Source organism: Pimephales promelas, chromosome 7, assembly GCF_988280905.1.
Source record: "Pimephales promelas chromosome 7, fPimPro1.hap1.1, whole genome shotgun sequence".
Lineage (NCBI taxonomy): Eukaryota > Metazoa > Chordata > Actinopteri > Cypriniformes > Leuciscidae > Pimephales > Pimephales promelas.
The window spans coordinates 22,430,415-22,448,393 of NC_142775.1; the positions used below are offsets into that span (position 1 = coordinate 22,430,415).

The window sequence follows — 17,979 nt, forward strand, 5'->3', positions numbered from 1 at the left end:
AATGAAAGGGATAAATAAGAGCAGAAGAAAGTGGACGTGAAAGGACACAAAGCTTATTGTTTCTGTCTAACCTGCAATGATGAGTGCACTATCCCTTCCAGAGCACAAAAGCTTTACTTAATGTGTCATATCATCATTAAATATTCAAAACATCTCTCCTTCTGATGAAATATGATTTTTACTGTCATTTTCAGTCTAAACCTTGATATCGCTGTATTTTGAAACTTGCTTCCAGATCTTTAATAGTGGGATAATACAGGGTAGCTGTTCAATAATAATCAGCTTAGACCAGTCAACTACTCTGTTTTTAGCTATAACTTTTCACCATCATTACTCCAGTCTTCAGTGTCACATGATCTTTCAGAAAGCATTCTAATATGCTGATTTTGGTGGTCAAGAAACATTTCTTATTATTATCAATGTTGAAAACAGTTGTGCTACTACATATTTTTTTTTGCTGAAACTGTTATAGATTTTTCAGTGTTTTGTAATGAATAGAAAGTTTGAAGAACATTATTTAATCATTGCATGTCCGCACACCCTGCTCGCACAGACATCACACTTCATCAGTGTGTTCCATGAGGCTATGCAGAGTTTTGCAAACAAACAGCAGCCACCTCTTACAGTTCCTCATGATCCAAAACAACGAGCACATGCTGCATTCACACTATGTCATAATTAGAGATGGCAACCCATGATGTTGTGCTCTTTAAGTGATTTGAGATATTAGGTCACTTAAAGCCATCTTTCGTGACGCTTGGCAGACTCTGCTCTGGCTGTGCGTGTGCATGTGTTTTGGAGGAGACGTGGCTTTGGAGAGCACTGTGAAGGAATTTGGGAGTTACTCCACACATTGTCATTGCCCTGTTTTTAGATAGCAGTATTTTATACTCCGCTATGTCGTCACATTTTACTTTTCTCTGTTTTCACTGAAAGTCAGAAAGATTTGTTGACCCTTGCATTTCCGTGCATTTGTCTGTTAATCTCTTCTTCTCCTCTGATTAAAAGGAGACTTTTACCTCTCTGCATAATCAGTTGTATTTCTGTTTTCTTAAAACAAATAGTTAAGTTTTAAAAAGAGTTATTAGTTTTGTCTACTGGTTGTCAGGTCGAATGCAGGGGGAGTCTCCACCGTTCTACAACTGATGAAGACTTGTGTGCACTGAAACATCTGCAAATGTAAACACATCTGGTGCTCCTCAGTAAACCAATGGCATGCCTATAAGATTTTTAAAATTAGTGACAAAAAGCTCTAATTTTTTTCATCATATCAGTCTCTTAACAGATTAAAAATCACGTTGCTCTCCCTGCTTTTACCTATGCTAGGCTGCATGGATGGGCTTGGAGTTGTTGCACAGAACAGAACCATACCACAGTCCAAAATGTATGCTAATCGTCAATCATCTTTGACAATGGTCCTTATGGAACTGTAATTTTGTCGTTGTTACTGTTAGATTTTGGAAAGTGTGTGAAGTTTGTGAAGTACTCTAGATACAGCGTTTGACATAAAATTAGTGTCTGCTTTTGGCTAACTTTTTGTAAAAAATAAAGAGGAATTTGAGACCAGATTTGGTTTTAGTTGAGGGTCCATAATGTGTTTGAGTTGTGACAGTAGCAGATTTTTCAAAATATTTTGTGTATGAGTTTCTCCTGTTTTAGCATACCTCTACAACCTCCTATTATAAATTTGAATGTCCTATAGTAACAAGCTGTTTGGCTCTGCTGTATATGATTTAGCCTAGAATGTGACAATGACTGTGTGATCTTTGATTTCCAGCACCCTACTCCCCTTCCCTCCATAATGACCCTCGAGGCACAGGGGAACCTGTGTCCAACCTCCGGTCCTGCCACTACAGCCCTGTTTTTTACCTGTTGGACAATGGTAAGAATGTGTCCAGACCCTTAAAACCACCCACACGCACCAAGCCCGCGGCTCATGTGCTTCAACGTTTGAATCTGCGTGTGTGTGGGTGTGTTTGTTTTGGGGGTTGCATGCTGCAGTAGATGTAGCATCATGCTCGTAGTGCTACGTTCTGTGCTCCTGAGGTGTAGGTGTGTGTGTGAGTGTGAATGTGTGTATGTGTAAGTGTGCTTCACGTGGGGCTATTGTAGGCTTGTGTGTGATTGGGGCATGGTAGTAAGTAGTATGTGTTATGTGTGTTTACGAGAGGGGTGATATTGTGGCTAGCACAGACGGAGCGTTGATCGTTGAGGTCCAGTAACCCTGAATATTTTTTTTAATTGGTTTTATTTAGACACCAACAGGGCTTCAGTTCATATGTGTTGTTGAGAACATGCTAGTTTTTTGCTATCACACATGCTAATGTGTTTGTAGACATTAAGAATATCATCTTGAAATCGAATTAATTTACTGATTTATTTATATTTTAATGACTAGTCCTCCTAATTGTTTAATCTGTTATCTGTTTTCTAAAAGTCATGGAAAGCATTGCAAATACCTACAATTTAAATGTATAGTTAGTTGGTTTGGTGCAAAGTTATCCTAGGTGAAATTTTGGAATGACTAGCATTAGCAGCTTTATGTCAACTATAGACAATAGTTACTTAAAGGGATACCTCTGGAAAGATGAACTTGTATTTAAAATAGGTAATTTATGTAGAAGAAATGTGAAATTATTTTTGAATTTGGAGCTTTCTAGACTGAGAAAAGCCAGAAAATGGATTTTTGGCTTATGTGGATGAAAGACAGTAACTCCCAAAATGCACTTGCTTCGCTGCCCTAGAAGGCCACGCCTACCGGTAGCAGATCGTGCAGTAGTTAAACTACAAGTCTAGGCTACTAGTGAGTCTCTGTGATGAGTCTGCCCGAAAATGTGTTTCGAGATCACCCAAAATATCCGGGATTTGGTGAGCAGGACGAGACTGAGGGCCGCAGGAGAACGACGCGAGGACGGTGGCGTGATTACCGATGAGCGACACCTGTGAGATGCACCAGTCTCGTATCTCTCACGGAGGAGCGGGAATTTTCTTAGCACTGTTAAAACGCACATCAACCAATCACTTGTTTAGCATTCATGAAAACACTACATTCAAATTCACCAATGGGAATGATTGATGATTGACTACTGACTGTAGTCTTTAGTCTCTGGCCAAAAAAAATCCTTTGATGTCGCAAAATGGCGATTTTTGCCTCATCGGAGGAATTTTTCTTGACAAAAAAAGACATAAATCTCTCGTCTCAGGGGGATATGAGAGTGGAAACCATGGTAATTCGAAAATACTACAGGTTTTCCACTAATACAAAGCTTAATGCTAAATCCTGAAGTATCCCTTTAACTAATGTAACATGGATTTATGTGATGCAAACGCTACACAAATGTGCCAGACTGCAAAGCTTTGAGAGCATGGCAGGGAGAATGGCTACAAGCATGAAAATTACATCTATGCTAATAATACTTTTGTTCACTTTTGTAAATGTGCTGCATGTGAATGGCCTTAAGTGTTGGCTCATTTTAAAATGTTTAAAACAACAAAAACCTGGTCACCAAATTGGCGATGCTAATTAGTGGCATATTTTTTTGGCCAGACAGAATAATTTAATATATTTTTGACGAAAGGCTTACAAGAGAGTAAAATGCAAGATTTGCCTTTGTATTTAAAGGGTAACTGAACCCCTGATCAGAGCCTGACTCCACCCACTGGCAATATTTGAAAAATGCTGGAAAAGTGGGCAGAGCCCAACGGAGACAGAGGGGACAAACCGAGGACGGGGCTGATGGGTCGTGCATCTGAGACCCACGTTTCAATATCGCGTGCTCTCGCATGTTCACATTAGCAGATAATGAGTTGCCATGAGAATGACTGACATCTCTATCTTTTTCATACAGATTACATGAACAGAGAATATTTGTTTTCGTTTTGAATTAGATAATTTAATAGCAGAGACTTAAATGTTTATGAAGATATATTGCTTATACCAATGTGACTTTTTTTTGAGTTTTGTTTAATTTTAGAGACGTGCTCCAGAAAAAAAAGAGGCAGAAAGCATGCCCGGTTTATTTTCTTTATTTTACAAAGCACAATGTTTTGTTTCGATTGCAAGACATTTCACAGTTTATTATTTTTTTTTCATATTTCTTAAGTCTGAATGACCATAAATGGAGTATTTTAAGTTGTTTTTGCTGCCCCCAGAGGCATCAACTTTAGCCTAATAGGAAGGAACATAAATTGTGATTAAAAATATATGCTCACTCACATCAAGACGCCGCTGTGGTGGAGTGTGGTAACTTGAAGCTATCCTATCTAATGCAATACTATGCTACCAACTAACTATGCTTCTAACAATACTACAATAACAACTATGCTAATTAACTACCTGGCTACACAAAGTAATCTAAATAACTGTATAAATGCTATGCTAACTAGATGTTAATATACACTATCCTGATCGTTTTCAATACTCTAAATTCCAACTCCTGACTCGCTACAGTGGTTTTGGCGAAACAAGATGTTTTTATGCCAGGAGCCTAAGCCAAGGGCGTTGTGAGCTTGTACCAAAGGCGTAGTGAGCTGGTGCCTGCTTACGTCACGTGGCACCACAACTTCCAATTGGAAAATTCAAATGCAGTAGCCACTGTTCAACCTGAAGAGGGCATCACACAATTAAAACACTTTATACCCAAATGTCTTTTGAATATGAACAGCACTAATAAAGCCCCAGTCTTACAGATCAATAAGTAAAAAACAAAGGTTAATTTCTGACAACATTCAGGGTCAAAAATGCTATTGCATGTTTCTGAAATGAAATTCCTTTGAATTCATTGTAGAGTCTGGCGTCTGCATCTTTACTCCTGACGCATATCCACCTCTTTGAATTAGTGGAAAATGACCGGAGCTGAAAGCAAAGAGTCGGTAATTCATGCAAATTGCAGTGAGGATAGCAGAAGACATTTTTTGTGAACAATCCAAAAACAGTCACAAATTACCATTCATTTCAGTCAGGCTCACAGAGGAGTTGACGGGATTGAAGCTATGGTGTTCTGAACATTTTAACGAGCGGCTAAACAACTCCTGAAATTATGCCATGGAAAGAAAAACAATGAAACAGTGTGGCCACTTGAGGCCTGATGTTGAAATCAATGGATGCCAGCTGTTATGTTTGCCATTTTAGCTGTGCCGCTGGATAACAATAACCAAAGATGTTCAACATGTGTTTATTCAGACAGACGGTTTTATACTCTCTCTCTCTCTCTCTCTCTCTCTCTCTCTCTCTCTCTCTCTCTCTCTCTCTCTCTCTCTCTCTCTCTCTCTCTCTCTCACACACACACACACACACACCACACCACACACACGTACGCAGATAATTAAATGAATTTAATGTACTTGTATCAACATAGGTAGTCAAGTCCACACCGCATCTTGATCTGTCTTTCATGTTTACACTCTATGTTCAGACTGATCTTATCCGTTTTAAGAGTAATGGGAAGGATTCCACAATAAGGCACAGGTTACTGATCCTGGAATTTTAATTACTGCTATTTCCAGGAACAATTTCCGCTTTGGCTGACTCTTAAATCTTATCCATTTCCACATTCCTGGAAGAAGAGTGGGAGAGAGAATAATACTGCTCCATCTATTTAGTATGAAATTACGTTTTTTTTTTTGTTTTTGTTTTTGTTTTTTAAGTAGAGCTTGTTATTTGTAACTATTTTTTTGTTCCTAATATCTGAGGTTTAATCGAGTTTAAAGACCAATGAAATCAAAATTGGAATTTTGTTGCTTTTAGTCCAAATCCTAAAAAAAAAGTCTTTCGATAGGAGCCATTGCATCTTCCTCCTTTACTAGGAAATATCAGCACCATGGGGTCAAGATTTGGCTGGTTAAAAATCATATTCAAAATTAAATGTAAAAATGTTTGCAAGCATTATATAAAGTTATACTGGTTATGGTTAGGATATCCCGGATATACTAAATTGAGAAATATACCAAAACCTCCCAAACCAAAACAATAAGCTTATTCTGGGTTAACACTATGCCATAACCACAATTACGAGATGGCAACCCGTGACGTATCCAGAGCTGTCCACGTCCTCAGACTCAAATTTTTGCTTTACTGTGTCACTATGAATGGCAAAATAAATCTGCAGCAGTCAGGTGGTACGAATAAGAGCTCTGTAAGTTGTTCACGTTCATTTTTTTTATTTAATTTTTTTTGCCGTCTCGTCTCATGACGCTTTGCAGACTCTGCTTTGTGCATTCCTTTGTTTTGGAGGGGACGTGGCTTTGGAAAGCACTCTAAAGGAAGGTTGGGATCCTTTGCTTTCAAAGCTTGCTATTGATAGACTCTATGCAATTGCATACCCTACCTTTAAAAGTATAAAATGGGGGGGGGGGGGTTGCTCCAGCCAAGATGAATAGGCGTGCTAATGGGTGGCTTTCTCCAGATTATTATAGATATTCTTGGTTTAAAAGGAAAGCAAATTGCATTCATCAAACCATTACATGGAGTCCATAAGTGGAAAAGCATTAGCAACATTCTGAAAATGACATTCTAAAATCACACCCTACTTTAAAAACATTTAATTGAACTGATACTGAGGAGAAGAGTAATCTTGGAAAGTATTCTGCTCAGTGTGTTTTAGCGTTCTGGACAGAGTACATAATTGAAATAGAGAAATTGAGATTAATAAGATTCCTGGCTATTAAATTTATTTGGCTCCATAGCAATGGGAACTGGTGTTGAATTAGTAATTTAAATCTATATTTTTTAAATCTTCTGTTAAATCCCATTTCTTGCCATACTAATATTGTTCTTGATATTCAGCTCAGTGTACACTCTAACCTTTGCGGTGCAAAATGCTTGCAAAATGTTGACCTTGCTTTTATTTATCTCTTTACACTTTATTTTCAACCTTTTTGTGTGTTATGTTTTGCCAGTTGTGTGCATGCACATACACTCACCTAAAGGATTATTAGGAACACCATACTAATACTGTGTTTGACCCACTTCCGCCTTCAGAACTGCCATAATTCTACGTGGAATTGATTCAACAAGGTGCTGAAAGCATTCTTTAGAAATGCTGGCCCATGTTGATAGGATAGCATCTTGCAGTTGAGATTTGTGGGATGCAAATCCATGGCACGAAGCTCCCATTCCACCACATCCCGAAGATGCTCCATTGGGTTGAGATCTGGTGAATGTGGGGATAATTTTATTACAGAGAACTCATTGTCATGTTTAAGAAACCAATTTGAAATGATTCGAGCTTTGTGACATGGTGCATTATCCTGCTGGAATAAGGAGCCATCAAAGAATGGGTACATGGTGGCCATAAAGGAATGGACATGGTCAGAAACAATGCTCATGTAGACCGTGGCATTTAAATGATGCCCAATTGGCACTAAGGGGCCTAAAGTGTGCCAAGAAAACATTCCCCACACCATTACACCACCACCACCAGCCTGCACAGTGGTAACAAGGCATGATGGATCCATGTTCTTATTCTGTTTACTACCAAATTCTGACTCAACAGAAATCGAGACTCATTTGACCAGGCAACATTTTACAGTCTTCAACTGTCCAATTTTGGTGAGCTCTTGCAATTTATCCTCTTTTTTTCTATTTGTAGTGGAGATGAGTGTTACCCGGTGGGGTCTTCTGCTGTTGTAGCCCATCCGCCTCAAGGTTGTGTGTGTTGTGGCTTCACAAATGCTTTGCTGCATACCTCGGTTGTAACGAGTGCTTATTTTAGTCAAAGTTGCTCTTCTATGAACTTGAATCAGTCGGCCCATTCTCCTCTGACCTCTAGCTTCAACAAGGCATTTTCGCCCACAGGACTGTCATAGACTGGATATTTTTCCCTTTTCACACCATTCTTTGTAAACCCTAGAAATGGTTATGCGTTAAAATCCCAGTAACTGAGCAGACTGTGAAATACTCAGACTGCCCGTCTGGCACCAACAACCATGCCACGCTCAAAGTTGCTTAAAAAACTTTTCTTTCCCATTCTGACATTTAGTTTGGAGTTCAGGAGATTGTCTTGACCAGGAACATACCCCTAAATGCATTGAAACAACTGCCATGTGATTGGTTGATTAGATAATTGCATTAATGAGAAATTGAACAGGTGTTCCTATTAATCATTTATATGAGTGTATGTGAATGGTTTCTCCGTGGTTTTGTTGTTTCTGTTCAATACAGTACAATAGATCCTATATTCTATTCCTGCATTTTTTGCAATTATTTGAATCAATTCATGAGGTTTCCCTATCAAAATAGGAGGAAATGGAAATAAAAATGGATCATGATTTATTGTTTTATGTGTTTGTGCTGAGATGCTTTCTGCATGAGTGCGTTTACTTGTGTAAAGACAAGTACAGATAAATCTGTTTGTCTGGCAGTATACGATTGTGCATGACTGTTGAATGAATCGTCACATTCCAGCAAGCAATAGCCGTCATTTCACAGTCTCGGTTAACTATAGACCCGATATAGTTTGGCTATGAGTAACCAACTTGGCAAAAAAAAAAAACTGAATTTGTCACATGTTTTTGCCTAAATAACTTGAGAGATGTTTGGTATTCCACTATGTTAGCAAAGTCAACAGTGATTAAAAGGTGTTTGGTTTCATTTCTTTGACATGTTCTATGCGTGGCCTATTTTTAGGCTACGGTTAGACGACTATTACATTTTCACTGACAGCCCAAAATTTGCCATGTTTTATCCTATATGTCAGGGCTGTGTTTGGATGGCTATTTGAAGTCTTTTAAATGCAAAATTGCTTGCTTGGAAGTGTGTACATCTGCATGTTTTACACTTTTTTTTTTTTTTGGAGCTTTTTTTAATTTGTCTCATTATTTGAGCCAAATTATTCTCATTACTTGACCTCTGCATCTTTTGCCTTTTGTTTTGGTTTCTTAAATTGATTAATTTCTCCTTCCTGTCCTATTTTGTTTTGTTTCAGTCAAGGGACCAGGCAGAAAGTTAAGTCTACCCACAGATCTTAAGACTGATCTTGGTACGGTAGGCCGAAAGCGAGCAGTTCTTGTTCTTTATTCTTGCCTTCGATTCATCAACTTTCTCTGTTTCCATCCTGTTGAGAATGACATGATGAAGACCCTCGTCTTTGCATTTAAAAGTTCATTTTTAATGCATTTTTTTTTTCTATTCTTTCACTTTCTTCTCATTTGAATCCATGAAGTAGTGCAAAATTTCGCTCACATTTCTGCGTTTGACCTTTTAATAAAAAATGCTTCTCAATGCACATTTTGCAAGTGTTTGCAAAGGTGGTTTGTTCAACATAATCATTCTTAAGTTGAGAAAGGTATCACTCTGAAATCTCGCTCTTTCGCGACTGATTCATCATTTACGTCTAAACGGCCTTGCTCCATTGTAATTGGGTCATTCTATACCTCAGAACATGCTCTAACCTTATTGGACCATTCTCTAACTCTATAAAAGCCTGCTCATTTGTGATTGGACCATCCTCTACCTCTGAACGACATGCACTAATGTAATGAGCTCATTCTCTGCAAGCGAGCTTGTGTCATCGTGACTTGGATCATTCTTCAGCCTTTTATGAATATACTTCGAATTGTCTCACTCTGTCTCTTTCGCTGAGTATCTATCCTTGTTCTCTTTTCCTTTTTATTTCCTCTTGTCTGGCTTTTTGTTTCATGCTAGGCTGTGACTAACACACTTTTTTTCTGAGGGCTGAACAATTTCCTTTCCAATTTCTTGTGCCAAACATGACCTAATGTTTAATAATGAAAGTGTTCCTTCAACAGGTCAAGCTTTGCAGCATTACAATGGAAAATAGACCGCCTGGGCCATGAAAAATTACACTTGTTTCTAATCCTCGAAGGTTTAGATTTGTTCTTGAAAAATAGTTGAATTTTGAAAGCACAGTAGAGTCTTGTGTCATTTTGTAATTTGAAAATATCTTGAAGGTTTAGGTCATAAAAACAGAAAAAGGACAAAAAAATCAATGCTTATTTTTAGAAGCTATTTTTTAAGTGCTGTGTGAGTGTAATGTATGTGTATGAGGCTGAGATAGAGAGTTTGTGTGGATGTCTAAAGGTGAACTGTCTCCCCTTGAGTGCACTGGGGCTTCCTCAATATTTTTTACTGTCCTTAAACCCTCGATTTGGATTTTTTCATTGTCATGGGCCCATTTAGAAACATTGACCCTAGTGCAGGCCAGGGAAAACAGATGTAAAGATGTCTGCGGACTGGGCTACATGTTTTGGGCTTTCTCATCCTGCCTCTTCTCATGAAGATTATGATGATGAACAGAAAATCAGTCTTGCAGGAAAATTAGTTGATAGATTACCATCTTAAGATGGATTTTAGTTAGTTCACGATTTTAATGACATAACAAAAATTGCTACAAAATAGCATAGATGTATTGTTCATAACTTTGGGGTCTCTTGCCAAACCCCCCCCCCCCCCCCCCCAAAAAAAAAAAACTTGAATTTAGATGGATTTATTTTCTTATTAAAATTAAATTAAAATAACTGTTTTCTATGGAATGTAATTTATTCCTCTGACGACAAAGCTGAATTTTTAGTATCATTACTCCAGTCTTCAGTCACCTTCAGAAATCATTATAATATGTTGATTTGCTGCTCAAGAAACATTTGCAGTGTTAAAAAGTCGGGCCAAACGGTTCTAAGAAAGTTAAGGAGCGGTTCAGTTGTTTTTTCCACTTAAGCCTGGTATGGCAAGACATGATAAGAAACTGTTCTTGGCCTGGAATTATCAGTATGGTTAGCTTACAGTGCTGGTAGAATGCATGTAGCTACCAGTTTCTCTGTTGCTGACTAAATCACACTATTTAAGTGATGTAAACACAAATTAATAATAAAATTAAAAGAAATATCTGATAGTCCTCCATAACACGGTTGCCATTTACAGTACATCTCATAACATCAGTAAACCGTTGCATTACCAAGGCAATGACTGACACATTTGTATTACATTTCATGGAGCGTCCGTTATCTGCCCCACTGTGGAAAATGAAACCAGAACGGAATGGAACAGTTACAGGGATAGTTCACTTTGAAATTAATTTTTGGTATGTTTGGTATGGTCTATGGACACCATTTCAAAGAGCATGCACAGAGAAGTCCAAATTGAACATGATTTAAAGTCCCTGTGAACCGGAAGTTGCACACGATTTTTCTCCAGTGCTGTGACGTATTTCCAAGTGAAACGGAATATTGAACAGAGGGCAGGGTTTTACTCTAGCGCTCCTCCTCTCCATCTCTCGCTCATAGCAAACTAACGGTTTGAGGGGAGTGGTTAAGCGTTTCCCCACCCAAACTGTGAAACCTACGTCATCAGAAAAAGAAACCGTTCCAGACCGGAAGTAACTTTTCAGATTTTGATTAAAGATTACTAAGGTAAAACATTTTTTTTATATATATTCACTTGCACGGATTAATTGTTCACCACAAGACTAGTAATATGCGCTAACAAAGTAAATAGGTTCAATTTTGATTTCACGGGGACTTTAATGACTCGTAAATGTAAGTACACATTGATGGCTTAAGACACGAAACGAGCGGTTTGTGTGAGAAAACGAACAGTATTTATATCGTTTTTACCTCTTGTAATCACAGTCACGTCCAAGTGATCTGAGGGCGCAGGCTCTTCGGTCTATTCAAGCTCCGGAAAGTGCCGGAAGTCATCTCTTGCTTCGCGTGTACCTCACTCATTGTTTACACAGAGATTTCAAAAATGTTACCTTTCACTGTGAAGATCTAAACCTGTTTCAGGAAATCGCTATGAAAGACTATTTCGATATATCAATAGACAACATTGAATTTTTTTTTCAGACCTCTTGGACGTGGCTGTGGTATAAAGAGGTAAAACGATGTAAATACTGTTCGTTTTCTCACACAAACTGCTCGTTTTGTGTCTTAGGCCATCAATGTTTACTCACATTTACGAATCATTGAATCATGTTTAATTTGGATTTCTCTGTGCATGCTCTTTGAGGTGGTGTCCATAGACCTGCATTATACGACTGACAGACAAAATGGTTTGACCTAAAAATATAAAAAATGAAACTACTGCGGAAACAAAGACACCATCCAAATACTTCTTGGATGCCCTCGAGGTAAGCTAAAACATACCAAAAATTAATTTCAATGTGAACTATCCCTTTAAGTAAAGAGCGTGGTTTGGCCTGCCGGTGGAAAAGCAGCAATTATCAATTACTGTCTTTTTTTTAATCAAATGAATGTGTCCTTGCTGAATAAATGTATTCATTTATTTTTTACAAATCTTTCTGACCTCAAAATGTTAACTTTTACAACAAAGGCATAAAAAAGAAAATAACAAATGTAGTCTTTAAGGTTCACAAATTTACAGCAGATGGTGTTCTTAATAGTGCTTTGTTTCATCATGAGTCAGTGTCAAAGTTTTGGTTCCCAAGTCTGCTGTGCGATATCAAAATGACTGAGTATAAATCCCACTGATATGAAATGACAGCAGACAGACTGGATTTGGTTGGCTGCGTTGGCATGAAATTGATTGATAGCTATAAAATAGAGGGAGGGAGATTGAAAATATACAGCTAGAATGTCAAAATAGTCAGTCAAAATCTAGAAGGTATGTGGTACATCCAACTGAGAGGTTCTGGCTACAGATAGATTCTAGTAAGACTTTGATCCAGGTCTGGTGAAGGTGCTGCTGAACAATGTGCTGTTTTAGATTCTGAGAGTTTGGATCTGGGTCTTTTTCTGCATACTCAGTCTGCAGATGGAAGCTTCTGTTTTTCTGGCGAATAAAGTCCTCCAACTTCATTCTTTCAAGTGTCTGAGGATGAGAAAGCCTCTTTGAATGCTTACCTTTTTAAAAGAAAACACCATTGCCTTTTCCCTATTTTTTTTCTGTTCCTTTTCTTGTTCCTTTCTATTATCCTCGTTCTTCTTTTCCTTTTCCTTTTCCCTTCCTTATGCAATTTCTTTTTAATTTTTTTCCTCTGTCCTTCTCCCATTTTTCTTCCCTTTAGATTTTTTTCTATTCCTTTTCAAAAAGAAATGATTTTTGGCTGCTTAAAGCTGCTATGATGTGACCGCTTCCTCTTACTGCTTTCCTTTGCAGCCATATTGTTTTCATCCCACTGCCCTCTTCACTACTCTCTCTGACACACACTCTTCTCTCTCTGTTCTCAGTTGGGTTTCCTGCTAATGCTATGCCCGTTGTTACAGATCATGTGAATGGACATTGCACTAGCCCCACCTCCCAGCCCTGTCCATCTGGGAGGGCCAGAGTCCCGGGGGGCCCTGAAGGGCCACGCCTTGCCCGCAGGGGGCCCGGCCGACCGCCCTTCCGCAAGGCCCAGTCCGCCGCATGCATGGAGGTCTCTTTGCCTGTGTCCTCCCTCACCGAAGGTGTGTGCTTGTTCTCCAACTCCTTTATCCCTTTAATCCATCTACCCTTTATTCCTGTATTCCTCCACTGCCTTGTCCCCCTTCTGCATGTTTAACACTCATAAAGGGATACAAGAAGGAGGGTATGGGATTTATTGCGGTGTTTTTTTGGCGCTCTGAGTTCGCTGCCTTTTCTTTGGGTTCTTTGTTTTGTTTTCCACTCTATTGGAGAGATTGGTGATTACTAAAGCCCTATCATGCCATATAGGAAGCTTACCCCTTTTACACCGAGTGGCATCTGAAGACCTCTCTCAGCATAGTATCCTACATAGGATAGTACCCTCAAAAAACAAAACAAAAAAAAATGTTTCCAATCCATTCTTTCTTCTGTGGAACATAAAAGGGGATGTTAGGCAGAATCATTGATACTGGCAGTCCATTCAGTCACCATTCACTTCCATTGCATCTTTGTTTAATGCAATGAAAGTGAATTGTGACTGCGGCTCCTTTTGTGTTTCAGGGAAAGGAGGAAGTCGTGTATATTTGGAATGTCAATTTGTCAATTTATTTTCTATCCAAGCTGGATCTTGTTGGTGGAAAATGGGTAAAATAATATCTTATGCACCAATTACCATTCTACATTCTTGCTGAAATGTAAGTTTTTGTGATCTCATATTAGGTTTGTGTTATAAACTTCAATCAAACTTAAATCCCATTTATCCTGATTAAAGTCAATATTAGGATGAATTGGATGAATGTTGATGAAAGTATTAGAATTTTATCAATCAGCCTTTCAAAAGTAATTTTAAAAGTAAAAAAAAAAAGAAACAGCACAAACCTTTCAAAGTGTGACACAGAAACGACTGCTTTTCAAGCTTTGGGGATCCTCTGTCCCTTTTATGTTTGAGACTGTATTTGTGCTTCAAACATGGAGGCTGAGGCAGACACTGCTGTGAGCCTAATTATACTTTTCGTTTTTAATGTTTTTAATTACCATCTCTACACACAGTCATTTGGCAGGTGGGTTGGTGATGCGAATTAAAAAAATAATAATAATAATTTAGGCAGTCACTGTGAAGCTTAGGTTTGAGTTTACAAAACGTTCATGGTTGTGGCTTTCTTTTTCTTCAACTATCCTATACTTCGACTAGAGTTGACTTTACCAGAATGAAATGCATGAACAACTCGACAAACACTACTATGTTGCTTCATGACACGTTTCTACAAAACACACAATCAGGGTCTAAATGTTTGTGTTTATCACTGCCATGTTTAAATGTTGGAGTGTGTGTGAGTAGATGTTTATATTACATGTCCCCACAAGGATAGTAAAACCTGAAATCCCCTACATTGTGGGTACCAGTCAGCGGTCCCCACAAGGTAAATGACCTTATAGACATACTAAATTGTGTTTTTTAAACATGTTAGGTAGGTAGGTAGGTTTAGGAGTGGGGTTTGGCTTGGGGAATAGAAAATACAGTTTGTACATTATAAAAACCATTACGCCTATGGACACCAATGCCTATATCCCCACAAAGAGTGTGTGTGTGTCTGTCTGTGTCTGTGTGTGTGTGAGAGAGAGAGCGAGAGATATGACTTTATCTCATGTCAATTCTTTGTCCTTGTCAGTCATATAAGTCCCTATAGCAGATGTCTTGTTCGTATTAGCGTGAGCGCTAACGCATCACTTAGATCATATCCTCACTGGGCACCGACTTCCTGTCATTCACTAATCCAATCACAGCGATAGACAGCGTCTCCTCCTGTGCCTTCATCTGTGTCCATAATCCTGTTTACATGAAGGACGCCAACCAGGACAACCAGCCCAAGTCGAACCGCAGCGTACAAATAGTGTCACTGGGTTCATGAGGTTTTCATGGTGTCTGGATCTTTCCCAGAAAGATGCGCTGTGCCCTTTTATTGCCTTTATAACCTAATAATCTATATTTGATTTCATTTTTGAGAAAAAAAAGTAATGTGATTGCTCACAATCTTTTGCAAAGTTTTGCGAGTGAAATATTCATCCCTGAAACCTTCAGCAAGACTCACTATGAATTTATTTTTTTATTTTTTTTATTTTTTAAAAAATTGAATAATGTCTTGAAATTCAAATAAATCCGTGTCCGTAATAGACGTGTTTCTTTCTTTTTTTTTTCCCCCACTTGAAGAAGTGTTATTGTCCGTTAGAGGACTACCTGCCGCTTCTTTGGTCTCAACTCGTGGCGTGCGTCCCTATCGCTACAGTAACAGGCATGTGGTGCCGCAGTGGGGTCGCTGGGATAATTAAAGGTCAATTAGTAGCGAAGAGAGCCAGGTCGGTGCTAATGAGACATGCTACAGGAAGAGAGAGCTGCGGGAATCTGGGATACGTAGTCACATATAAACAGCCATTAAGGGTGGAATGACACACACACTTGATGTAACAAAAATAAGGACAGTTACAGAAATTTAACATAATAAATAAGAGGTTGGCCGTTTTGAGTTATCCCAGTGACGCATTGAGACATCCCATTCACCAAAAAGATTCGTTCACTGATTGATTTTTAAGGGCACTTTCTGCAGGTTACATCATATAGGAAGTATGTGTATCATTTTATGTTAAGTTAAGTGATTTGTTCAATTAAAAGCACTTATTCATTCACAAACGCAATAGTAAAAGACGTCAGTTTTTGAAATTAAATTTTACACAGATAAAAAAACAAGGCTGTGAGGGATATGTGCTGTATAATGGTCCTAGATCACATTTAATTTTCACAACCCAAAACTTAACAGAGATTTTGTGTTCTGAAAGTCTTTTTGAAAGCTGTTTTGTCAGCTGTTGTTAAACAACAATACAATCTTTTGAACACATAGTACTACCCTGACTATATGACATTGCTAAATGTATGCATACATATACACAAGCCAAAAACAGAGCAGAGAGGAACAGAATAGACAATCACAGATGTATCCTTTGGGGGGAAACATCTACAGAAATATTTGCCTGTCCCACAGAAAGAGATCATTATCGGTGTTTCTAATAACAGGTGTGTCATTTGGCTCCCCTGCAGTGATTGACAGTCAATGACCTCAGCAAAAGAGTCACATAGAGAGAAAACGAGCGGGCAGATCTTTTCTCTCACCCGTCTCTATCATGAAATATTCACACTAACGGGCTAACAGGATGGATACAACTAATTACGTTCACAGTCCCCGCAGATACAGGTGCTGTCAGTGGAAAAGGTCAATTTGTATGTCTTCCCACAAAACATATATGTGATTTCGTTTGTGACCATTTTCCACTGTGCGAGAGTGTGTGATTGGATTTGTGGCTTTGTGTTCAATTTGCGTTCAGATATAGCCTATTGTTTGTGAAATGAATGCTGTTTGACATCAGTGTCCAGGTTTGGTCTGCGTCAAGAGGATGGTTCACACAAATGGAAATTCTGTCATTAATTACCCTGTCGTACATGTCGTTCCAAAACATAAAAGATATGCTAAACAATGTTCATGCTGCTTTTTGCAAAAGCGTACACTGAAAAGAAAATTTCAACAAATCTATTTGCTAGCTGCATGTTATTTTACTCAGTCCTCGCTATTTCAGTCATGCAAGTGCAGCTCCTATCTCTTTGAACGAGGAAACATCAAATTCTCCAAAGCTGTCCGCCAAGCTTACGATTATATTTCGTTTTAGAAATCACCAATGAAATCTGATAATAAATCAACTGTCTCAAATTATTTTAAAAATGCTTTTTTCAGGCTAGATCAGCCAAAGCGACCATTTCTATAGCAACCTCAGCATCATGACAGCTGCAGTGACACAATGAATTTACCAGTTGGTGATTGGCTCTTTTATTTTACAGGCGGGGCTTACTCCACTTTCTCCCATTCATAGTAATACAAGTGCACCGTGTTTATATATCAAAAGTCTTTGGTTATGGGATCATGATTTTTCAGGAGCTTTACAGCACAACGTGAGTAGCACTGTTTGTTGTTTGCTTTTAGCATCTGATAGAACGCTTGGACCCGAAATCAATGACACGTGACGTATCGGATTTAACATGCGTTTAGTGATGGTTCGCACATGAACTGTACTTTAAATTTTTAATGACTCTTTATATGACTTGGGAGCGTATCAAGTTGTCTCAGAGAGTGAATTGAGTCATCATTTTGTGACCATGCATACATACCATCATGTTGTCAACTACAACATAGTTTATGACATAGGAGGTGAATAATCACTTTGTCTCTCCTGTAAACGAAATGTGAAGGTGAAACAAATAGGTGAAATGATTATGAGGTGAATAGTTCACCTCTTGAGTCTTCTGGTCAGAGATGCATGGCTACATAAGCGTGACTATCATATTTAACTGTGACCATGATGTTAGGTCCTGCTTTAAGGTAAAACACTAGTCAAAAAAGCTTCCAGACTATTTGGCTGCCACATGACAAAAAAAAAAAAAAAGACTCCAACAAGAGGCGACAGTTGAGTGGTAAATTAATAATTCTTAAGTAGATGTGTTGAGGAAATGTTGGCTGTCGTAAATGTAACATTTTGATTCATTTTTAATAACTCTGCTCGATTGAATAAATGGCTTTAAGATTTAAGATTAGTTCATTTTGCTGAAGAAGATTCAAAGTCCCCAGGCAGCAAAAGTA

The 17,979-nt window shown here is 38.4% G+C and overlaps 1 protein-coding gene across 8 annotated transcripts in view; it reads left to right on the forward strand.

Annotated features, from left to right (window-relative positions):
* The window catches only part of stxbp5l (syntaxin binding protein 5L), a 160,728-nt gene that overhangs the window by 131,340 nt on the left and 11,409 nt on the right, over positions 1–17,979 (forward strand). For 4 of the 8 annotated variants that reach the window (XM_039682073.2, XM_039682075.2, XM_039682074.2 and 1 more), the window contains one exon: positions 13,180–13,362. In XM_039682073.2, coding sequence (XP_039538007.2) covers positions 13,180–13,362 — 183 coding nt within the window. Of the gene's footprint in view, positions 1–1,777; positions 1,883–8,924; positions 8,979–13,179; positions 13,363–17,979 lie in introns of all 8 variants that reach the window. The other 4 variants (XM_039682068.2, XM_039682072.2, XM_039682071.2 and 1 more) reach the window with 2 other exon arrangements.